At 41.0% G+C, this 25,199-nt stretch overlaps 1 protein-coding gene and 1 long non-coding RNA gene across 6 annotated transcripts in view; one reads left to right on the top strand and one right to left on the bottom strand.

Moving 5' to 3' along the window:
* Positions 1-1,577: 1,577 nt before the first annotated feature.
* LOC308589861 (gap junction beta-6 protein) lies at positions 1,578-25,182 on the bottom strand. Of its 2 annotated transcripts, none has more exons than XM_081199384.1 (2): positions 24,972-25,182; positions 1,578-3,251 (listed from the first exon to the last, which is right to left on the bottom strand). In XM_081199384.1, exon 2 carries the CDS (start codon positions 3,227-3,229, stop codon positions 2,438-2,440), a length of 792 nt encoding a protein of 263 aa, XP_081055510.1. In that variant the 5' UTR covers positions 3,230-3,251; positions 24,972-25,182; the 3' UTR covers positions 1,578-2,437. The 2 variants fall into 2 exon arrangements, with proteins under 2 accessions (XP_081055510.1, XP_081055509.1); XM_081199383.1 differs by lacking the exon at positions 24,972-25,182 and adding an exon at positions 14,915-15,071.
* The window catches only part of LOC308589869, a 60,515-nt gene continuing 50,720 nt past the window's right edge, over positions 15,405-25,199 (top strand). For all 4 annotated transcript variants that reach the window (XR_014009516.1, XR_014009517.1, XR_014009518.1 and 1 more), the window contains exons 1-2: positions 15,405-15,630; positions 17,790-17,908. This is a non-coding gene — a long non-coding RNA (uncharacterized lncRNA). The remainder of the gene's footprint in view (positions 15,631-17,789; positions 17,909-25,199) is intronic.

Genomic DNA, 25,199 nt, shown 5'->3' with positions numbered 1-25,199 from the left:
TTTGTAATTCGGAATTTATGTGATGTGATTTGATTTGATTGGTCGGTTAATAAAAATTGTTTTTTTAAAAAAAGGCTTCATGTGGGCAACATGCCGACCCCAACCCAAACCCTTCATGATCCTCATTATCAAATCTTCCAGCAAATCCTGTTTTCTCCCCAACTCCCAAGGTGTGTTATCAGAAATGGTTGTTTTAGGGATCATTCTCCTCTGCCAGGTGAACAGCCCCCTGCTTCTCTCCTGTGGTGCAATGGGCCAGTGCACTGGTGGTTTGAGCCCACCCAGGGATAGCTGTAGGCAGAAGTCATGGATTGCAGGAGGCTGGACTAGATAACCCTCAGGGTCCCTTCCAACTCTACAATTCTAGAATTAGAATATTGAAGCCAGAAGCTAACTGTATGAAGCACACAGGTATTAGATGACTTCTGTCTTACCAGCAGTGGTAAACACTGGGTAGCCCCCCCTATCATGCTGGTTTCTAGCTTCATGGGAGCTTTTTTTTGTATGTTGTGTTGTTTATTTTTCAATATGTTGCTTTGCTTCAACATCTGCTTTAAGGTTACTGTAGTGAGGTACAGGAAAGGGGTTAGGGTCATCTTACCTTTACCATGCTAGCTGAATTTGCACAGGTGCCTAAGTGTGTGTGTTTACCTTTTTACTGTTTACCTTTGTCTTGAATCTTTGCCATCGGGGCTGTGACACTTCATTGCTGTGGCTGCTTGAACTCACACACACAGCCAGGGCTCGTATAAAAAGTGTCTCTAAATATGTAACAGTGGCTGGTTCCCCTCAGCTCTTGTTGCAGTGATGCCATGGCTGGCTCACCTATGAAGCAGAGTGTAGTAGCCGCCTGAGGTGGTGGAATCTCATGGGATGGTGTGTGGTCGTCCCCCGCCCCCCCCCCGTGGGTGCCCCCCCACCCCTGCAGTCATGTGGCAACAGCAGCTTCTGGCGAGATGTCACAAGAGTTCTGCACAACCCCAATAAGTGAGACTTTGGCAGCGGGGTTGGAATATTCCCGTTTCTTCTCAGGTGGTGAAATGGGATAAGTCAGGGGTCAGCACACTTTTTCAGCAGGGGGCCGGACTATATTTTTTTGGGGGGAATGAACGAATCCCTATGCCCCACAAATAACCCAGAGATGCATTTTAAAGCACACATTCTACTCATGTAAAAACACGCTGATTCCCGGCCTGTCCGCAGGCCGGATTTAGAAGGCGATTGGGCCGGAGCCAGCCTACCCGTGGGATAAGCTGCCCCTGATTAATGCTGTTGATAAACTAGAGGACCTTGCTGATTAGCTCAAAGGCCAATCAGGTCTTCCAGATGAGATGAATGCTGTGGAATGCACAATACTAAAGCTACAGCCTATTAAAGGAGATTCAAAGCAATTCCACATCCATTGCAAGTACCAAGCCTGCCCCACCTTAAACCTTGTGAATTCCACACTTTTATCTTCAAATATTTTCTATCATTTGGTATCTCCCAGAATACAGCCGAATGTGGGGTTGTTGTTTTTTACTTAGCCATTAACATTTTTTAAAAAACTGCATGCAAAATATTAAACACATACCAAGTTAAATATATTTTTCCTTTATTTGAAACACTTTGTTCTAAAAATTTGCTCATACCTGTTGAGAGAAATTTCTTCACATTATTTTCAGCCAGTTAACCTCCCTTTCCCTACTACTGTCATTTCCAGTCTACAGGTTTTCATTTATTTATTTTAAAAAAACAATACTCTTTGAAATCTTCTGCAGCGTACGAAACCAAAGTGTCTTTGTTATTCAGATATGACTATATCATTCATGGATTATAGTACAAATAAATTTAAAACTGGTAGTATGTAAAATAGAGTATTCATAGAATTATTTACAGCATGTAGTCATATGCTTAGAAATGATTCACTTCCAGCAGCGTGAAGACATCGGCCGTCATGCTAGCTTTCAACAAAATATTAAAAAGAGACGCTACTCATTCATACATGTTAATACCAAGGAACATGGAATATCAGACCATATAAAAATACTTTAATTTAGATGCAAGCTCACAATTAAAACTGCTACCACAGTAGTAAAGTGTCTCATAATACTAATAGTATCTAGTCTGGAAGGCAGCTATTCCTTTCCCTTTGGCTTTAGGATGAGTCTCAGCAAGAAGTTACTATCAAGTATTACTTTCTAATGAAATCAAAGCTGACTTGGTACAGATATGCATAATACGATGTAATCTCTTTAATTTCCAATATTCTTTACATTCCTATGTTGTTATTGACCTTTTTAAAAAATGACACCACGTGCCTAATTCCAACATGTTATAATAGTCATGTTTCCCCACTTAATTTATTGCTTAGTTAAATCTAACCAATATCACAGGCAACTATGAATGTGGCTATTCATTTATTTTGTATGAATCGCATGTTAGGCTTGTGGCCACCTTAGCTGCTTGGAAATCCTGTGACTGTGTTCTGGCAGCTGTCAGATATAAGCTCATTCATTTCGTTTTGTTTGCTTTCTTCTTTGTTCTCATGGTTAGTGTGATTTTTGGGTTTCGCTGCTCTTCTGGACCTTTTGACACAAACCTTCAGCAGCAAATAGGAGAGCTCGGCCACATTCAGCAGAATGCAAATGCCGGACACTGAAATCATGAAAATGGTAAAGACGGTCTTTTCAGTGGGACGAGAAACGAAGCAGTCCACTACGTTGGGACATGGCCAGGCGCTGCATTTCAGTAGCCGAGGCATGTGATATCCCTGATACATATAGTAAAACACATACATGAAAGAAGCTTCAAAAATCAGCCTGAACAAGATGCTGGCAGTGTATGTCCACCACAAGGGACCTTCGATGTGAAATTTCTGTTTCTTTATTTCTTCTATGTCCTTATATTCACAGCTTTTATCTCCCTTTCGGAACTTCTTTTTCCTTTCGTGCCGCCTGTATGCGACATGCATTGCCACCAAGAGGGCAGGGGTGGAGACAAAGATGAGCTGGAGGGCCCAGAGTCTGATGTGGGAAATGGGGAAAAAATGATCATAGCAGACGTTTTTGCATCCTGGTTGCAGCGTATTGCACACAAAATCATCTTGCTCATCACCCCAGACTTCCTCCGCTGCAACGACAAGGATCATAATACGGAAGATGAACAGGACAGTCAACCAAATCTTTCCAATACTGGTAGAATGTTGGTTTACACCTCCTAAAATGCCCTGCAGCGTTCCCCAGTCCATGTTATCGTTTGAGTCTTTGGACCTATTATGACAAGGAGAGGATGTAAAAAAAAAGAAGAAGGATTGAGTTATAAAATACAACACATTAAACATAAGCTGCTCCGACACTATCATGGGAAAAAAATATTTATTAACTGAAGAATGATTAAAATAAGCAAACGACTCTTCTACTAAATTCAAAGTCCCCAAATAATGTGTGCCCAGAAAATAATTCTAATTCAGCTTCTTAGATAAATACTAGTTCTGCTATAAAATATGAATGAGGCTGCTATCCTATAAAAACTGACTTGAGAGTAACTCCCATGGAACTCAGCAGAACATTTTTTAGTGAACAAACAATGGATTGTGCTGTTAGTAGCATCCCATTAATGTGCATATATGGTGGGTTTTCATGATATTCTGCATCTGTTTCTTAAAACGGACAGTTTTTGCATTTCATTACTAGGATACATGTTTCAACTAGGCATAGCCAGAGCTTGTACAGCAACTGGCACCAATAGGGAAATTTATTCCCACTGCAAACATGTGCCAACAACCACAGTAGGAGAGGAAAGGTTAAAGCCCGCCTTCAGGCTTGCTGCAATCCTGATGATTACATGCCCACGCCCCCACAATGCTGTTTAAAACCTGAACATTAAATGCAAAGATGCATTTAATGTCATGTCTAGTTTGACCCCAAAGCTCTAACAAGCATGATTCACTGTACTCCAAGCATGGCATAGAAGCATTATTGAATTTGTAATAGGAATGGAGAGGAAATACTTAAACTCGCTGGAGAGCTTGATTTCCACACATTATCCCACTTACTTCACATCAAATTGCTATCAATTATCTGCTTAATATTCTGTTGAGAACCAATTCCACCCTCAGTGGAACAAAACAATAGTGAGGTATGACAAGAAGTCAAGAGTGATATTCTATGTAGTCATACTAATGGTGCATTGAAATAAATGCATGTCTATTTCAAAGGGTCTACTTTGAGCAGATATCACTCCAGGAGTCTTACTGCTTTCTTTAAGCCAGCGCAGTGCACAAAGAATCGGGGGGGGGGGGGGGTGACAACTAAATTTTCTGTGCAATTTAGATTCACCAGAAAAATTCATCTTTTTTTACATATTCCTGCTCCAAGGGAAATGCCTCATTCTGGCAACAGTGCATTGCAGTGATTCAAAGCTAAACAACTGGTCTTCGATTGGTGAGTAGGGACCCATGAATGGGTCACAGCCTATTCTAATGTGGGCTGCAACCGTAGAACTTCATAATATAAATACATGGTATAAAGTTAAAAAAAATGGGTCCCTAAATGCATGTTTGGGTTGAAGATGGATCTTGGGTTTGAAAAGTTTGAAGACTACTGACCTAAACTGTATACTAAACTATACTAACATAAAATTTAACATTCAATTCAAGATACCAAGCAAGCAATACATTATCCACAATGAGTGATTTCACACAAAATGTATTGTTGTCCTGGGTGCTTCCAGTCATGGAAAATTTAGCAACCTTCAATCATAGATCTTCTACTTAAATCTGGAAGAGGACTATCAATTACGCTGCCAGACTTCAAACACACTATAGTCAACTGGGCAATCTCCCTTTCCCCAGCTCCACTGTGTGTGTGGAAAGGGTTAAATGCCCCTCCCCCTTCACTGCACAATCCTCCCATTGCAACTGGGAAGGGAGAGAGAGAAAGTGATATTAAGGCAATGCTATTTGGAAATGGAAGCACCAACAGAATAGAGTTGGCTCTAAAGAGAAGAGACAGAACGTAGAGAAGGAAACGTCTAGAGCAATCTATCCATGCCATAACGAACCAAGCAGTAGTACAAGAGGCCTTCTGCAACTATTCCATTAAAGTGTTTGTTTTTTAAGTTTAGAAATTCTGAGCTCTAGTGGGAAAACCTGATGCTGAACAGGGAAAACATAACTTCAAGAAGGATGTACTGCTTATGTTGTGAAGATGCCCTGTAAAGAGTGAACAGAACATGGTCATTCCACAGTAAGTTCAGTCTTCCACAGTAAGAAGCACTCCTAGTTTCTTATGACTTAATAAAGATCAACTCTTTACATAATAGGTTTCTGCTGGTTAGGAAGGCAACTTCCAAAATAGGAAGAATTTGTTTCAATGGATGAGTAGTAGTCTTTCATTTTTTTAAAAGCACAAAATTATGTATGAAGAAAAAGAAAAGGCAATCAAAAACTCATGTTTTGAACTGGGAATGGTATATTTGATTTTGGATTGAGATAAAACCTTTTCTGGAGGAAACTGGCATTCATCCTGCATTCATCAAATTAGCGGAAATAACCTTCATTAAGAAAACATATGATGAATGATTTCCATCTTATAATTTTTAAGTCATCCTGTAAGGCTGCTCCATTTCAAAGGTTCAGAGGAAGCAACACAAGTGAAAGTGAGCAACAGAATAACATTCCATCGATCTCTCTACCTGACTGAACCATGGGATAAAAGAGGCCACCACAAAGCGGTAGGTCTTACAGTGCTTTTGAAAGGTGCCAATGCTTAACTTATGATATTTGTGGTCCAAAAAAGTTGAATCCAGACCTTAGGTTTATGTTCTATTCCATTCATTTCTGCATAATTCATTTCTGCATGATTATTTTTGTTTCAAATCACATTTTGTTTACAGATGGGATAGTGTAACATTATATGCAGGAGGCAGTTAATTCTGATCCATGTATGTGTCATGGATACAACCTTTCATAACCCTGACTCAAGCTATGAGCACTGGGCAAGAAACAAGCTCAGCCACTTGCAAGCAAATTTGTGTGTCACACCCTTTTACTCAAGAAAGCACCAAAAATATTTTCTGCTCTGCTGGTTGAACATAATACAGCACTGCTGTTTAGAGTTAGAAGCTGCTAGACAGAGTCAAAATCTTAGATAACCAGGATTACTTAAGGGATCAAAGAAACTGAAACTTTTGGAGAGAATAGAGACCTGTTTCTGGACTCACTATTGAAAAGTCACTGTTTACAATATCTCTAGCTAATCTAGAAGATTAACGAAGCACCAAGTTTAGAAACATGTTATATTTCTTGCTTACAACAGGGATAAAATACTTATATCTGAGTAACAGTTCTGAGCTATGCTTAGATCCATTTATATATCACATGGTACTATGGGTACATCAGGGCTTGACCAATGTTTGGTCAGTAAACACATGAAGTGTGAAAAGGCAATTGTTCCCAACTACACAGTGGGCAGGTGCCGGGAAGCTACTCCCAAATATGACCACCCCAATATATATACCGGTATGTTCACTGTATCGCCTCAAGTTGTGGGACATGCTTCTTCCCTTCACATTCTACATGATTACCACAGCAGTCATTGACCAAACATCAGTATATGAAGCTCCTTCAAAAATACACCTTAATAACACAAAAGTTAGTGCCATTTTTACAAGACATCATGTTAGAACCTGGCCACCGATTTCATGAATTTCTGTTGAGCCCAGATTTGTGCCTCATTTCTTTATTAGTCTTATTGCTTCATTAAGCAATACTTAATATATACTTGGGAGACAAGAAAGATCCAAAGGTCTGCTTCCACACTATAGGAAGAGCTGTAAAGAAAATGCTGCATTCAGTGCTGGCCCAATAAAAGCTGCTGCCCAAAGCAGACCACAAATGGTTCCCTACCACTGGTATCTACACTGCATCCTTTGAGCCAAATACAGCTGGCTGGGTTTGCATGCCAGCTGATGACGTGCATTAGGAACAAATAACTTTATGTCTGTCTGAGCCAGTATAAAGTTTTGGAGCAAGGTTTGTAAAATGCTTGGATATGTCATCAATAAGGACCACTCAACTAATCCAAATAATATGATCAATATAACACTAAGGATGTGGTCCAACGTTTCCTAGGAGAGCATCATAGGGTTCTTAGGAAGGACTGGATCAGTTCCTACATTGACAGCTCCAACAACCAACTCAGCTGACATTGGATTTGTAACGTTGGAAGACGCCAAAGGAATCCAAAGGATCCAAAACGCTCCTAGACACTTGTCAAGTCACCAAACAAAGGGGGAAATGAGACTTACTTCTGCTTTCCCATTCCTTCCCACCAGAAACAATGGGAAAGAGAATGTGCTTGTATGTGTGTGTGCGCATACACAGTTGAAAGCCCTGCTGGCAAGAGCCCAACAGAGCTTTAGATAAGGCAGTAGAACCACCCTCCCCCAGTCTTTAGAACAGCAGCCTGAAGTTGTAATCCTATACACACTTATCTGGGTGTAAGCCCTATTGAAAATTATGGGACTTCTGAATAGACAGCTATCTGTCAGCCTCAGAAAGAAGTCTGTTGCCTTCTAGAGGCACTTCTGCACAACAGTCTATTGTGGACTTGGGCACGCAAGTTTTTCTTCAGTGTCCAAGCAACACCACCACCATCAAAATACCTGTAGAAATGGTAAATCCAGACTGAGAAAATAATACGGGACAGTATTTTGGTGAGGAATACCATTTCTTGCATGCATGAGCAGCAAGCACACAGTTCACAGTAAACTTCTGTCTGGAAATGCCCCTTTGTCTAGCTAGTGCAGAATATGGTATGGTGGCATATAATAGAAAAATTGTTAATTAAAGATTGAATGGCTTCTTCAAAGAGTTAGTATCACATGTTAAAAGTCAATCCGCTTCCGTTTAAATTGTAGTATAATCATCTTAAAAGTACCCTCTTCAGCAGTAAAAGTGGCTAGAAGAACTGCATAAAGCAGCAACCAGCAACAGCACCTGTGGATAAATACATGGTTCATCATATTGAAGTTACAGAAGACCGTGATTGAGTTTTGCTTAGAAAACCTCCAAGCACCATCTCATATGGTAGTCAATAACGTAAGGACCAAATAAGGTAAAGGGACCCCTGACCATTAGGTCCAGTCGTGGCTGACTCTGGGGTTGCGGCGCTCATTTCACTTTAAAGGCCACAGAGCCTAGGGCTTTTAAACCACAGAGCCTAGGGCTTGCCGATCAGAAGGTCGGCAGTTTGAATCCCTGCAATGGGGTGAGCTCCCGTTGCTCGGTCCCTGCTCCTGCCAACCTAGCAGTTCGAAAGCACGTCAAAGCACAAGTAGATAAATAAGTACCGCTCCGGCAGGAAGGTAAACGGTGTTTCCGTGCGCTGCTCTCGTTCGCCAGAAGCGGCTTAGTCATGCTGGCCACATGACCCGGAAGCTGTACGCCGGCTCCCATTAAAATAAACCATTATTAAAAAGAAAAAAAGAAAGGAAACCCTCCTGGCCTAGAATTGTCCACTAGTCAGTATCTTATATATTATACTAATCTTGGATGCTACTAGCAAATAAAATATTAACTCTTGTCAGTCTGTCAAATGACTGCCTTTACCTCTCAATTTGACTTCATCTCAGTGTATCAGGTGGCTACCAGAAATCATCACAATTACAATATGCTACCTCGATTCACACATAATGCTAAGCCATAGTGTGGTTTATTCCAATGTTCAAAGGCAATACAGGACACTAAGCATGGTTTGTTCACTTGCAACAAATCACAATGTGAAACCATGGTTTGTTGTTCACTTCCAGACCATGGCTTCTTTTAGGAATGGTTTGGTGATGACCAAACCAAACAGCCTTGTCCAAATTCAATAACCTTGGTTAGCTTTGCAAATATGCTAGCTCCGTTATACATAATAAAACAAAAACAAACCAATAACCCTCCACCCACAAATATTTAAAAGACTGTAGAATGTTAATCAGAGAAAGGCCTGGTTACAGAGAAAAATTGTCATCTGGTGCATAAAGATGTGTAATGAAGGCGCAAGCCAAGCCTCCCTGGGGAGAACATTCCACAAATGGGGAGCCACTGCAGAAAAGGCCCATTCTGGTGCTTCCACCCTCCAGACCTCTTGTGGAGGCGGCACACAAAGAAGGGCCTCAAATGATTGCAAGATCCAGGTCAGCTCATTTGGGGAGAGGTGGTCTCTTTTGGGAGAGCATAGATTTTTAAGTGATCAGCAGCATGGGATTTTTCAAATTGTGCTTGCTATGCTAGTTTTCTCTCTATGCGTATTCTACTTTTTTATTATATTTTCACATACCTTGAAAGTAGGTGTAACTTAAGATGCCTTTGAACAGTAATTTGTGAGATAGTGGGTGGTGAAACCTGATGCATGATGAACAATGTTAGATGGCATTCAGATTATCTGTTTTCAGTAACGGGGGTGGGGGTGGGGGGTGGGCGGAATACATAGCCTGTTTGCAGCAGATTTTGGCTAGACTGTAAGAAGCCCACTGTGTGAGGGACACACACACGCAGAGAGAGAGAGAGAGAGAGAGAGAGAGAGAGAGAGAGAGAGAGAGAGAGAGAGAGAGAGAGAAATGGAGCCATTTGAAAACACCAGACCCTTGGACTACTGATTAACTAAGATTGCAGAGAGAAAACAGCATTTTACTTTCTAGGTTAAGTTAAAACGTGCAAGAAATCGCCTTATTAAATGTTTACCATTGAAGAAGTCATTCAATGTGGATTTCAGTACCTGGAGAATCTCTCAAGTACACTTGTGAGATTACAGATGGCATTCATACAACAGATAGATGAGAAATTCTAGATGACATCCATCCCCCAGAAAATGGTGGTTTCTCAGCTACTACAGAAGAGGTACATGTCCTCCTACTAACACAAATCCAAGTGAGATATTGTTACTTCTAGAAATGCACTTTTTTGCTGTCCTTGGTGCCCCTTGCTATAGGAAGAGCAGCACCACACATTTAAAGCACATAACTTCTCCAAAGAAACCTGGGAACTGTAGTCTTTTAATGTTGCTGGGAATTGTTGCTCGGAGGGGGGAAACTGCAGATCCCAGGATTCTTTGGGGAAATGTGCTTTATTTTTTATTATTAAAATTTGTATACCACCCTTCATCCAAAGATCACAAGGCAGTAATTCTTGTATCTATAAATACTAACAAAATATCCACTATGTTTCAGGTGCCATGGTGGTGGGTGGTTTGTATGTTTTAGGGATATCTGAGCTGCTATCATGCATCTCTATTTGCAACCTCTTTGAACCTTTAACAGTTTGCCAAATATAAATCACTGCACAATTAAAAAACAACAACAGCATATGGTCAAGAAGACTGTCAAAGCTTGATTCTGATGCAGCATCTCAGAAATGAAGAGCCTCAGAAACTAATAAACTTTTAGAGCCTGCCATTCATCTTAAATCCCAGAGCATTTTATTTTATAATTCACTATTTAATGTAATGTAACTTATTGTTCTTAAATGCTATGTCACAATTCACATCAAAGAATGGTAAAATATTTCTTAAAATTCTTCCTAGCCTTGCACAACAAAATAACTTATTTGAGGCATATTGGACCTGGCTTCTGAGATAGCTCAGTCTTTCCCTTTGCTAAAGTTGTAGATAGTCCATATGATTTAGCCATGGAAACTGGACTTATTCATACCCTATTGAATTGTAAGGTTAAGGGCTGACACTGCAACCTTACTTTCATTGCCTGGATAAAGGAAGCCATGGTAGTTGCCAAATGGTTGATATTCCAGTCATGGAAGGCCAAAATTCAGCCTGGCATGGAGATACAGGTCATGGATATAGTAGACATTCTGGCAAATGGAAATAAACAGACCTGAAATTTCTAAAGAGATCTGGTTCATACCTTGAACATTTGACCATTTTAATTTGCCTCTGGACCAACAAACATTGGTAAATGTGCCTTCTCCATCCTTTAATTTTTATCCTTTGCATGATGAATAGGAAAAGTGAAGAAAGAAGTAGGAGAGAGGCAAAAATATTGGGCTAGGAACAGAGGAAGCTGTGTTTAAGTCTATTTAGTTCAATATTGTCTGGGTTGATGGGTAGGGTTTCAGAAAGAAGTCTTTTCTAGCCATACCTGGAGCTGCCAGAGATTGAAACTGGGACTTTATGTATGTAAAGCTGTGCCATAAGCTAGGGTCCTTCCCTGCTTCATATTCTAAAGATTTTCAAAGGATAATTTTCAAACTATTAACTCAGGGCCCACTGAAATAAATATTAAAAGTTATTATTCCAGTGATTTCAATAGCACCTGTGACTAATACTATTCTGTGTGTATGGTGGATGATTGTCCCATCCACATCAGAATGCTCACCCTAGATTAAATTGGTTAGTTTTTTGGTTTTTTTTTGTAAGAATAGGCAATGGTTCCCATCCAGGGCACTACTAACAAGTAGTGTCCCTGGATGGGAACCAATGACTAGTTGCCTATTACAGCAAATTTTGTAGAAATAGGCAGGGGGGAAATCTATAAAATGGGCAGGTAACAGATTAATTTGAGCAAGTTATGTTAGTGTTTGTGCAAAAGTGTGCAATTACTCAGACTCTTTTTCTAATTCTGAAGTCGGACATACTGTACCCAACTTAGCAGTTCCTTTACTGTTCTATGTTATGTCCAAATGGAAAATTGTACAATACAGTGGTGCCTCGCAAGACGAAAAGAATCCGTTCTGTGATTCTCTTCGTCTAGCGGTTTTTTCGTCTTGCAAAGCAAGCCCATTGACGGATTAGCGGATTAGCGCTATTAGCGGCTTATCTGCTGATCGGATCAGCTGATAAGCGGCTTAGCGGCTTAGAAAAAGGGGGGGGAGGGGGAAAAACCAGCAGGAACTCGCAAGACATTGTCATCTTGCGAAGCAAGCCCATAGGAGATTCGTTTTGCGAAGCACCTCCAAAACGGAAAACTCTTTCGTCTAGCGAGTTTTCCGTCTTGCGAGGCATTCGTCTTGCGGGGCACCACTGTAATGCCTCAGCTACTAGTCTCTCAGGGCAAAACTATATGTTATCTTGGCAAATGTGTTATTTGACCAGAGGTCACTGGAAGCAGTAGGACTAGAGCTATAACTGTTTCCATTTCCAGACAATGCATGTATTTTTATAAACCAAGAAATCTTTAATAAAAAGCAATAAATAACCCATAACTGTTTCCATTTGCTACATCACACTACTGATGCAGTTGCATTTTGTAGCTTAAAATTTTAACTATTCAAGATCTATCAACTGACTTTCTACAAAGAAAACATGATACCATTTTATTCTTGTTATCTGTATCACTTCCATTAATCACAGTCACCAACACACACACTTTTAATTTACTGATCAATAATGTGTTGGAGCATAGGTTATGTTGGACCTGTGACAGAAACTCCCAGAAAGGAATCTAATGATTTTACAAACTAAAGTCTGTTTCATCTTCATGTGAGGCTTTTGTAAAAAAACAAAACCAGACTAGGTGTGTCACAAATTAACTTTAATTACTTCTGCCTTTATTTATTTTGCTGGGTGGTTTGGGTATGTCATATACAGCTAGAAGAACTACACATTTATGGTAATTGGCTGCAAGTTAACAACAGAAGAAGGAAATCCCCATGACTGCCCAATGTGATGTGCACTCCTTGCGATACTAGGCAGGAGAATACGGCAAAAGCTTTTATACTCTATAGAGAACCCTATGCAGAACTCTTAAACGTAAATGAGTACATTGCCAAGCCATCCAAACAGATGGTGGAAGGAAGAAAAGCAGAGAGGGAGCCAGATTTATAGAAAAGTTTTGCAGAAAACCCCATTGCTCTTTACTTCAGTGGAGATAGTTAATTAAATATCTACAATAACTGTACTCCACACATACACCAAAATTGGGTTAAGATGCTGAACAGGATCTTTCTGCTTGAGCCACCAATAGAAAATTTCTGAACATTTGGCTCTCCAGAAGCTGCTGAACTACAGTTCCTATTATCCTTAGCCTTTGAGCATGCTTGGTGGGGCTGATGGGAGTTTTAGTTCAGCAACATCTGGAGTGTCAAATATTATCCACACTTGGATTGGAATCGCAATTACACCACCAAAACAGATAGAGCTGTCAGTATGTCTGAAGGAAGTGATTTATTTATATTTGTATCTCATAATTTCTCTAATAATCTCAAACAATATTTTAAACAAGAACCTAGAGAGGCTTGAGCTTTTTGCTGCTTTTCTGGATCAGAGCTAATGATCTACCAAAAACTGACCAATGAGGCAGGGGCTATAGAGAGATTTGAATTCATATCTTTCCAAGTCCAAAAGTTTACATATGTTATATATGTAGCATGCTGTCAAACGTATCAAAATCACATCATCATAGGAATATGGAATAACCATACCTACATGAAGCGAAGGGAGCAATACACCATTGTAAAAGGTAATTACATTATGAGGACCAAACAGAAGTGAAGTAGTGGCCACTCTATTAAAACTGAATCAGATGAAATTAGTGGGCAGGGTAGAAGAGTGGAAAAGAAATATGAAATAACTATTCATAACAAAACTTGCCAGATCTGTTTCTGAAGTGATGAAAAAGTAAATTAGATGCTTTTGAGTCTAGTAATCTTAAGGTGCTATTAGGTGGGTAAGTGCATTCTTGGCAAGGTCAACAGAAGTACCATTTGAGGACTAGGCAGTCCAATTTCCAAACAGTAACGACTTTAGTCTTACAATGGATATCTGAAGGAGGCATTAAGAACTCAGTTTTACGACTTTGATTAGATGATTTGTCCAAGATCTCATCACTGTATATGATAGAAGAAAACAATAGACTGATTTCCATTCTTGTGCCTCTTCAAAAAAAGAAAAGAGAAATCTGATTATCTGTTAACCTATTTTTGCTCGAACTCGTCATATTGTCTTTCCCTACAATTGCCATATTGATCAGCCTTGTGAGAGACCAGAAGTAAACAATGTAAAACGCAAAAGAGGAATTGAAGAAATAGATTCTACAGAAAGGAATCTTCCTGAACACCATGTTTACCAAACGTGTTGCGCAAGTTGATTACAAACTAGCCCATTTATTTTGTGAAGAGGCATATGGGACTCATCGCTCTCTTTATCCCGAAACTTCACAACTAAAGGAACTACCCAGTGAGGAAGTCCCACTAAGACTAAATGGCGTGGAAATCTGGAAAGGAGATGCATGAAAGGGGATTATTTCTTTCACCAAAACCCTCAGAGAGTTAAAAAATAAAAATAAATCACACACCCACCCCAAAAGTGTGTGCATGGGGGAGTCTTGTGGCATCTTAAAAATTATTGTGGCCGGAACTTTCAAGGGCAAATCCTCTCATTAATTACTCTCTTTCCTATTTGCTTGCTATGACAGACTCCTTCAGGATTATTATTATTTTTTAACAAAGGAGGAAATGCTTTATAAAAGAACTTGTGCTGAATAGCACCAAGCTCCCATCTTGTCTACATGAAGCCAACAGCCTCCGACCATGGAGCTCCTTGGATGCCATGAATTTGCTTTGCTCTCTCTTCACCTCCCTTCCCACCCCGCCTATACAAGTTAAACCCGGCTTTACCAAGTCCCAAACGGCTCAGGCTTTCGGCTTCCCCTCCGAAAAACCTAACACGCAACAAAACGACAGCAAATATTTCCCTTTTAAGCATGTGCAGAGGGCGCTTTCCCTAGTCCGTTTGGGATTAGGGGTCGGTAGCGCTTGCAGACCTTTAGGCTTAGCCATCCCACTGGAGGTTGTGAACCATTCTGTGATCTTCGGGAGAAGGGCGGCATACGAATTCCACTAAATAATTTTATTTTTAATGAAGAGCATGGCGCCGGCTCGAGAGGGTCGCCCGGCTCCCCGGGGTTGGCGGCAAGCGCGCAAAGTTTCTCTCACCTGTCAGCGTCTGAGGGAAATCAAAGCCCCTGAGCGCCTCGCCGAGCGCACCATGGGCTGGAAAAGGGCGGGAAAAGCGGGCTTCGCCGGCGACGGGCTGCCCCCTCGGCGCTTCGGTGGGCGGCGGTCGTCCTCGTCTCCTTCACTCTGGGGCCAGGCGGCAACGGCAACAACGGCGGTAGCTCGCGGTTTCTTTCTCTCCTCCTGAGAGCGTCAAAAAGTTCTTCCCTGTTGCTTCGCCGGCGGCTTTTAACCGCGCCCCCTACCTGCCTCCCGCCCTCCTTCCCTTGACGTGCCGGGACAAGAGGAGGAGGAGGCGAGGCCTCGTCTTCAGGGAGGCGGGAAAAGGGCGCGAGGGAAGAAGAAGGAGAAGAAGCAGCAGCAGCAGGGCAGGAGAGAGAGGAGCCTCTCTCAGGGTCGAGAGGGGACGCCGAGTGGAGGGAGCCGGGCGAGGCCTCCCTCGCCCCCGGCGCCCTGCAGGTGTTCCTGGGCGGCGGTTCCCGTCACCCCCGACCGCGATGGTGCATGGCGGGCACCCGGTTGGGGAAGTCAACGCTCTCGACACCGCCCCCTTTTTTTTGCTGGGGCAAAATCGGCTATTTAATGGTAGAACCTCCAACTACATACCAAAAGCATCCAAACTGCAGCAGCGGGTAGAGTTAGGACATTTTATTAGAGCCACCTGAACGTCCCAAGAGGGCTTCAACCTAGTTCAGGTAATAAACACAGGTGTGGTGGAAAACTACACGCAGAGCTGGTCTGACCATGCATGAATTAGCTATATTTGCATATCACTTTCCAGGATACAATGCTCTGGGGAACTTCTACCCCTTCCCAGCCAGAGTTGAGCACATTTGAATCCCACAGATTTCAGCAGGAGAGATCATAATAATCTTGTTTTTAATTATGCATGTGGTGCTTTTATATTGTATTTTTATGCTGTGAACCACCATGAGATGATCTACAGATGAAGGGCGGAACACAAATTATAATAATATAATATAATTAATATAATAGAAGGAGCCCTGAGGATTATCTGTTCCTGTCCCATACAGTGCCAGAATATGTAGCTGTCCCATACAGGGATCAAACTTGCAACCTTGGCATTTATCAGCACCATGTTCTAACTGACAGATCTATCCAGATCTGACCCAAGTCTATGCACAACTCCATCCCATAGCAAGACATGTTTAATTTGGTGGGAACAGGATTAATTATTAATTAATTTGCTTAATTAATTTCAGACATTTGATTGGCTATTGAAAATACCTCTTGAAAACTTTGCAAATCATGTCACCGCTAGACAGGCACGAACTTTGAAGAAAGGGTGTGCAAGATCAACTGTTGGGATAGTGGAAAGAGTGCTTGTGTCATACATAACACTCCTTTTCTTCAAGGATTAGGAAGGAGAGGCAGGGCATTCTGGAAGCACTTGTGAAAGCTGGTCTCCAAGTTCATATTTCTTCATTCATGTGGGGGAAAGTGTTGTCTCCTTTCACAAATTGTGGAGCAATTATTATGCCTCATAATAAAAGTCCCCTGGATGAAATCTGACATGCTCCCTAATTCCAAACAGGGCTATTCTGTGCCAAAGTTATTAAGTGCAAGGATACGGAGAGGAAATTGCACAGGGCTACCTTGAAAGCAGATAATCTGCTGAATGGTGGTTTAAGTTGAAACACATCTGCATCAGGCAATAAGATATGCTGTTGCTATTGCTAACACGTGCCAAAAAACCATTTGAAGATAAGCTAAGTTTTCTGTGAATCTACCTCACAGGAATAACTAATGTGATTTTAAATATAATTGATAGCCATATCTTCGTGAGATTTTTGAAACGAATGCAGCTTGCTTGAAACAAATGCAGCTAACTTCAGGTAGTAAGCATTCAGCCTATTGGTTAAAAAGAGAGTTGAACACCTCCATTCTTTCCTATCATTGATATTGCACAGATGCAAAGGAGAAGTAATTTTATTGATTTAAATATTTATTAAATTTCTATACTACCCTTCATCCAAAGATCACAGGGCTATTTGCAACATCAAAATATAAGACAAGAACACAAAATACATAAGAAAAACAAAACAAACACATCTGTACACCATTCATTTTCTAAATCACCTAGATTGCCTTTTGAGTGACTAAAAACAATTGATCTGGTATATGACATCGAAGTTTGATTTGTTGCTGAAACACTGTTTTGATAAATAGAAGATACAACTGCTTGATCCTTTGGATCTTAGAGCACTTGCAGACTCACTATTTTTGAGTGGGATTCAATCAATCAGGTTGGCAACAAGATTAGATTTGTTACAATAAGGAAAGAGATAGGAAAATGCACTGGAAAGTATGGGGAAACACATGCTTTTAACGCAATGTCATCTAACCTCCCCACAAACAAATCAGAATGAATTCTCATTAAATAGCAAACAGCATCCAATTTCCCTCTAAACAAATCAGGATGAGTGCTCAATAAACATGTTGGCTGGGACCACATTTAATGTTGCAGTCAGCATGTTTCACAGATAACTCTTCAAACTCAACTTTATAACCTGAAGTCAGCAAGCATTCCCCCTCCTCCCCAAGTATATTTTTGTTTCAAGGTTAGTTTATCCAGTTTTCAGATCTTACAACTGAATTGCTTAGGAAATATTTGGTTTGTTAGAATAAATTGCTATCTGGTGGCTTTAAAATTCTGGCTTTCCTGTATGCTATATCGTTCAATGAATAACTATATATTTCTCAACCTGGGATAGCTCTGTTATCCCAGGTTAGGATAGATTAAGAACATGAGAATGCAGGGGGTTGGACTAGATGATCCTTACGGTCCCTTCCATCTCTACAATCCTTTGATTCTATGATTCTCTCCCTTTAGGCATCTCCATTTATCTTATGCTGCTCACCAGTACACAGCTTGGTTTACTATTTCAGCTTGTCAACCAACAACAACAACAAATGAACAACACCTGTATTGTTCCTCTGACTCTGGAAAAGGTACATGTGTTTTTACTTGTTAAAATTACTGGCAAAAACAGATAGCCAAATGAACCAAACTAGATGGTTGCTTTTTCCTAGCTACTTTCAGACAAGACTTTTGCAAGTGATAAAAGCACTGAATCAGCATACATAGACCTCTCAATGCGAAGAACTGTTCAGACTCTCATGCCGCTTGTTTCACTGCTGATCTATACATAATATCAGGTTCAGCACAGCAACTATGCAAAACCACAAATTGCAAACTGATACCTCTTGATTGAGGTATGTTTCATCACCAACGCATGCACTCCCCCCCCCCTTACTCCTGTTGTTTCTGGAGGAACAACTGTTTTGAATAACTCCTACAGAACTAATGGGCTAAACCAGGTATAGGCAAACTCGGCCCTCCAGATGTTTTGGGACTACAACTCCCTGACCACTGGTCCTGTTAGCTAGGGATGATGGGAGTTGTAGTCCCAAAACATCTGGAGGGCCGAGTTTGCCTATACCTGGACTAAACAATTTAGTCTTTTGTATATCTCAGAAACTCCTAAGAATTATTAGAATCTTTTAGTTAGCTGAAAATGCTATCTGCCTATATCTGTGCACCCAGTGAAAGCATGCAATGCTTTCTGTAAAGTTTTCTCTTTCTGTAGTGATTTCTCAAACCTCCAGTGCCAGGATATATACATATGCCATATTTTAAAAATTTGGTCTGAATTTAGTGGTCAGGTAATTTTAAGCATAGTTTAGCAAACTTTACATTGATTGACTGTTATGTAGATGCCAGAGAGAGGGGTGAAGGAACTGTTTTACGAAACTAGGAATGGTTATATATTCAGATGCACTGCTTTACTTTATATATGAATGGGGAACCCTTGGCCCTCCATATATGTTGTTAGACTACAGTTCCCATCAGCCCTGACTGCTGGTCATGCTGAGCAGGGTTTATGGGAGTTGGGAGTCCACAAATATTTGGAGGACAAAGCTTTCCCAATCCTGCTTTAAATGCATCACCAGTAGACTTTTAAATTGCCTTTATATATCAATAAGGAGCAAGTATCTGCTTCAGTAAATGTGATATTATTTCATTCTTAATGGCCAATGGCAGCTATGTAATGGGAATATGTGTCTAGTTTAATATTCATTTGCTGTGTGTGGATGGCTATGGGATCAATCTTAATCTCATGAGATCAAGAAACCAGCTTGCTTGAGAATTAGAGGCCATTCATTAGCTACAAATAGTTTTTGTGGGTTTTTTTAATGATGCAGCTTTAAAATACAACTCAGAGCTCCTCCTATTTACTTCTTTCTGAAAGAGGTCAGCATTCTAGACTAAATCACACCAGTAGCTGTAATGTCAAACATGCCCCCTTGATGTTTGCCTCCAAAGGTCATTCTTGAAATAAGTTATTTAGATAAATCTTGTAAATAAGAACACTTACTAAAATCTTGTATTAGCTTGATAAGAGATAAATTCCAGTTGATGAATGTGGAATGCAGAGCATTTGGTTTTAATTCTTATTTTTATAACAGTATTATAGCATATGGGAAGGGTACAAGTGGGACCTGCAAAAAATGGTTGCAGTGCATTACCCAGCCTAAAATGAGAGTTCCTGTTCAGAGTTCAAGCTGCCCATCCCTTCCAAGCAGGATATTCCACTTCTCCCTATTCCATTTTCCTTTTCCAACTGTCATGCTGCATTCCATGACTACTGAACCCCTAAGGGAATTTTACTACTGCAGTGTTGTTGTTTTCTAAGAGTCTTTGTATTTCTGAAAACCCAGGGTTCCCCTAAGCATGCTGATACTTTCCTCTTGTTTTCCAATGGCCTTGCTGCCAGCGCTCCAACTTAAGCTCTGTTATGAGAGCACAATATTTCAACACAGTTAGCCTTCAATGTACATGGCAAGACACACACTTGCTAAAGCAGGAAAAGAAAAACTCACTTGAGCCCTAAAATTACACCCACAGAGTCATTTCCTTTTCTGCATAATTACCACATGACAATATGAAGTGTCACAGAGATCTCCTGTAGGTTATTTGTTAGCTATTCTAGCTCAGTCAGTAGGATCCTTAAGTTTTAAGATCTATATTAGAAGGAACAAGGGTGTCCAAACAGAGCAGAGGTGTATTTGGGGTTGCTTCATTGAAGTGAAAACCTGAGGTGGAAGAGTCCACATATAAGGTGAAATAGAATGTTGCCAATGTGGCAGTAACTCAGTGACTTAAGATTTCAGCTGTTATGGTCAATTCATATTTTTCTTTTTTTATTTAGTGAAATGTTTAGACCACTAAACATCAAAATATCCAAGCAGTTTACATTGTGCATTGCAATAATCCAGTCTTGAGGTATGAAATGCATGAATCACTATAGCTAAATTATCCCTGTCTGGGATCAGTTGTAGCTGATGTACCAGCTGAAGCTGGCAGATGACACTCTTAGCCACTGTGGTCACTTCCAGTGACAAAAATGAATATAAGAGCATGCCCCAGGCTGCAAACCTTTTCCTTCAGAGGAAATGTGACGCCACCCAGAAGTGGCAAATCTTCTAGATTCCTTGTGGTGTATTCAGTTCTTACATTGCTGTGAACAACAGCAGCAGCTATCATCATCATCACCACCACCACCACCACCCAGTCTTCACCAGCAGATCCCAGGATGGGTTACAATAATTTAAAAACAGTTAAAACTGAGGATAACTGAGAGTTTTGTGTGTACCATCTTATGTGACAGAGCTTCAGAGGTTATTTTGTATCAGTTTGGCCAGAGCACTCTAAAATGCTCAGGGTGGGTGAAAAGCTGTCTGATAAAAGTTTATGTATATAAAGAAGCTGCTTGCAGGGTCATCTGAGATGTCAAAGCAGCATAATGGCACAGCAGCCTACAGGAGCCTGAACAATTTTTCTGCAGGCTTCTGCTTGGAAACAAGAAAAACCAGTTGCTCATTAACTTGATTCTCTGAGAAGGGTTGTGCATCAGACCAAAAGGGATGAGTGCGGTTCCATAGCGGAATGACCTGTTTGAAGCTGAAAACATTTTATTCCCTTTGCATTCCTGCTTGCTCATCTTTGTGAAAGTCATGTATACGTCTATGGAAAATTCACATAGAACTGTAACCAACAAAACCAATGACTGTAACCAGCGATAACTGCTGAGTGTTCTATACTGATTCTTGTTGAATCCAGAAACAATCCTCAGCCAGCTGCACTGGGCTGCCTTCATAATTATACCATTCTGTACCATCCTGTCTGAGCCTCCCATCCCATATGATCATTTATTCTAACTTGTGACTCTGGATAACATTTGTCTTCCCAATCCCAAGCTAAAGCAGGACACATGAGAAAGGAAATGTTTTGGTTTTTTTCAGATATATTTGCATCTGCATGCTGGTTACTAAGGTACACAAAATGGCTTAACATCCTTTCTCCTCCTTCCACTTTAATAAGCTCATAGCTTCTCTTAAGTCTCTCAAGTGTCCTGACTGCAGCTATCACCCATGAATGAATGGAAAGTTTTATGGGAGAGATAAGGCTGCAGCTGAGCATTATAAACGAAGCTGTCAGTTGTAGCATTAGTCCAGAACTTGGAATATCCCAGCTGATTTATCTTATGTATCTTTCAATTCATCCCTTTGTTCTCCAGTTTACATAGCAACCCAATGTGGCTGGAGGAGGGAAAATTTGAGACACAGAAAGCACCAAATCCAGAGCTATATAGAGGTCACACGCTGGGTGGGTTTCCATGACTTTTAAAAAAGCCCCTCCCATTGGTTCCATTAGGGTAGGGTAGGGAGATACTAATGCTAGCTCCAGGACCAATGTACTTCTTCCCACTACACGCCCCCCCCCCCATTCTGGGGGCACATCAGGGAAATAGAAGAAGAAGAAGAGTTTGGATTTGATATCCCGCCTTTCACTCCCTTTCAGGAGTCTCAAAGCGGCTAACATTCTCCTTTCCCTTCCTCCCCCACAACAAACACTCTGTGAGGTGAGTGGGGCTGAGAGACTTCACAGAAGTGTGACTGGCCCAAGGTCACCCAGCAGCTGCATGTGGAGGAGCGGAGACACGAACCCGGTTTCCCAGATTACGTGACTACCGCTCTTAACCACTACACCACACTGGCTCCAAATAGGAGGACAATTTTCTGTCATGCCCCTCCTTGGCATTAGAGCAAGATGTCCTTTATGTGGCATCTAGGAGAGGGAGTTCTGCAAAATCCTGTGATCCTGAATCACTCTCCCAGGATCCATAGGATTGTGCTTATCGGTTTAATTTCTGTCGGTTAAATTAAACCAGTTTGCTTCTACTTGCCTCTAATACCCACTAACTGTCATTTTAATACATTGCTCCTTATCAGATCTTTTGTTATGAGTCATTGCTGTATTTCTGTACAAAACCCAGGCCTGAATCCCAACTGCAAGGAAAATCTTAAATTACACACTTGACATTTATATGTACCCACTTTGAGGTTTTTTTATGGCTGTTTGTATTGTTAGCGGTATCTAAGAACAATATCATAATAAATGATATTTATTAATGCTTCCTTTAAATTTCATTCATGCTTCCAGTAACTTCCATCAGTGCAATCATCTCCTAACTATAGACTACTATGCATTCACCCGATTTCATTATTTGCTCTCTTTTTTCCATTCATATACTATTATCTTCCCTTTTGCTGTCAGCTGCACTATGTTTTTTTTCTGTTGTTCTCACATAGCCCATCCAACACTACCCTTTATGAATGCTATTTATTAATGAATTGACTCAGATGGACAAGTAATATTTGCTCACATGTTACAGTCCAAATTAAATACTTGCCAATTGGCATCTCTCTGTAGTGGGTATTTTTGGATATATTTTTTGCTCCTTTTTCTAGTTCTACTGTAAACTTCTATCTTGAAACAATATTTCTTACACTTTCTTATGGTTTACCAAGTTTGTTTCATGTTACCTAGTGGCCATTGGAGAAGTTTCCATTGCTGAGCAAAGCTAAATACTAATATCATTGCATTGATGCCGGTTGATGTAACTGGTCATCACCCACTTTTAACACCCAGTCTCTTTCCTGTATATAGCATGGATTAGCAAGTACTTCTCAGTTCTGTAACCTGTGGTTATTCATACCTAGACTATGTGATTATTCATTACTGTTTATTCATGTCTATGTTGTTGCTTCATAATGGAGATTATGTTATTTCCAATTTGTTATTTCAATGTTACTTTTAAAAAAATAAATAAATCACATTTTGCTAACTTTCTTCAAAACATTAGAAATCATTTCCTATCAATATAGACCAGTAACATGTCTTGCTTTAATTTAACTTCTATGTGAGAGGCGGCTAGCCATCTTCGGCTGAGGGCTGCTTTGCCAAACAGCCACCCCATCAAGGGTCACATGACAGTGGACGTCATGGCCAGTGTATGCACATATGTGTCCATACAGACAATGCACACATACATTCACCACATATGCATTCACACAGCACTTTCTCTCTATTCCCCCCCTCTCATAAACACACCACACATAGTAATAGGTTGAATACAACCTATGTGTGTGACTAAGAAGAACGTTCCATCAGTGCAAGCATGACTGCTTGCCCAATGGAATGACCCCACCACACCACCACCATACTGTTCTGGGGATTCTTCCGACCTTCTAGAGCAGATTAGGGAGGATGTCCCATTGCATTAGAGGGAATCCTTGCACTGGCTTCTCTTAGTGCACGGAATTCCTTTAATATGACTCATACACCCAGACATGCATGCAGACACACACAACCAGAATTTGCAGCCCTCAACTAAAGTGTTCCACAAATGACAAAGCCTCCTCCGATCTGACATCTCATAAGTTGATCTCCTCTATAGCTTCGGTCAGAGGAGCTACCAGCAGCAAAGTGCTGCATGCTGCCTCATGCTCTACAATAGGTGAGATAGTATTAGTAGGATTGCACTTGTTTACACTACTAGCCATGCCAGCAGCCTCAAAACCAGGGAGAAGGGGAAACGTTCAGTTGTGTATCCACTGCTTCTGCCTGCAACAGTGAAGGTGCACTTAGGTTGGGTGGAGGAGAAATGAAATTGTCAGTACTGCTGCTTGCAGTTGCAGCACCTCTTGCATGTACCTCGTCCCTGGGGGCAGCTGCCAGTATGATGTACATACCTCATTGTAAGGGAACTGACATCAGAGCTAGAGGCGGAGGGAAGGCTCCCACATGATGCTGGAGAAGGACCCAGCAGGGAGAGAGGCAGCTCACCAGATGGGGAAGGAAATCAGTGCAACACCAGGGATGAAGGGGGGCAGATGGGGGAATCGGCGAGAGGGCTCCAGGACTCTTCGCCGGACACCAGCGGGGAGAGCACGGGTCCTTCGCTACCTACACCCTCCCTGCGCAGAAGACTTCCGCGCAGGGAGAGTAGGAGGAGACTTGGCATCAAACAGCTTTTATGCTGGAAAAGGTTTAAGAAATGCCCACTGACGGATTCTGCTAGCGACTGAGGCAGTCACGAAGTGAAGGGCTGTCCAGACAGAAAAGTTTAACAAGGCAACTTAGCCAGGAGTGCCGGCAACTTACGCACGAGCAACCCCATACTCATTACACTCATGATGACCAAACATAAAACTGGTAATAATAGGGATAGGACTGTGGTGATGACGACAGTAACATGATGAAAATGATTGTTAAATATATATGGTGTGATGCTTTGCTGCCTGTAACAGTGAATGTTTGGGGGCACACAATAGCACTCAGGCAGGCACTAAGAAAGAAAGAATTTAATAATACTAGTAATAATAAGAGTACTGAATAAGGCAGACTATGCTTGGCTTCCAACACAAAATTACTTAAGTTTGATGAAGGGGTGTGTTGGATAACAACCACAACACATACAGAAAGAGGCACTAAGAAATAACTAGTTGAATAATAATAACCACTTTATAATTACTTGTGTAAAATAATTAAAAACCACCAGGACTACACACATATAGTGAACAAAAAGCAAACTATTTTGCTAAGGAAAAGAGAGGATCCATTGACTTGCCTAGTAATAAGAATAAGCAAGCAATCAGCAATACTTACACTCAAATTCAGTCACAAAGGAACTCCCTCCTTCTCCTCACACTGGTGTTCCCATTATATGAAAGAAATAATTGCACTTTTGGCAGACACAAAGCAGCATATATATTTTTTAAAGACAGAGTCTATAAGGTCCTTAGAATGGGATCCCTACTTTAACCCAAGGCATCTCATGCAGATCCCACATGAAGAACCCCCAAATCCCTCTGAGGCAACCTGCCCCAGTTCAAG

This window comes from Podarcis bocagei, assembly GCF_964188305.1.
Source record: "Podarcis bocagei genome assembly, chromosome: 6".
NCBI lineage: Eukaryota > Metazoa > Chordata > Lepidosauria > Squamata > Lacertidae > Podarcis > Podarcis bocagei.
Note: the sequence above shows the minus strand (reverse complement) of the source record. Positions and strands in the feature narration are given on the sequence as shown.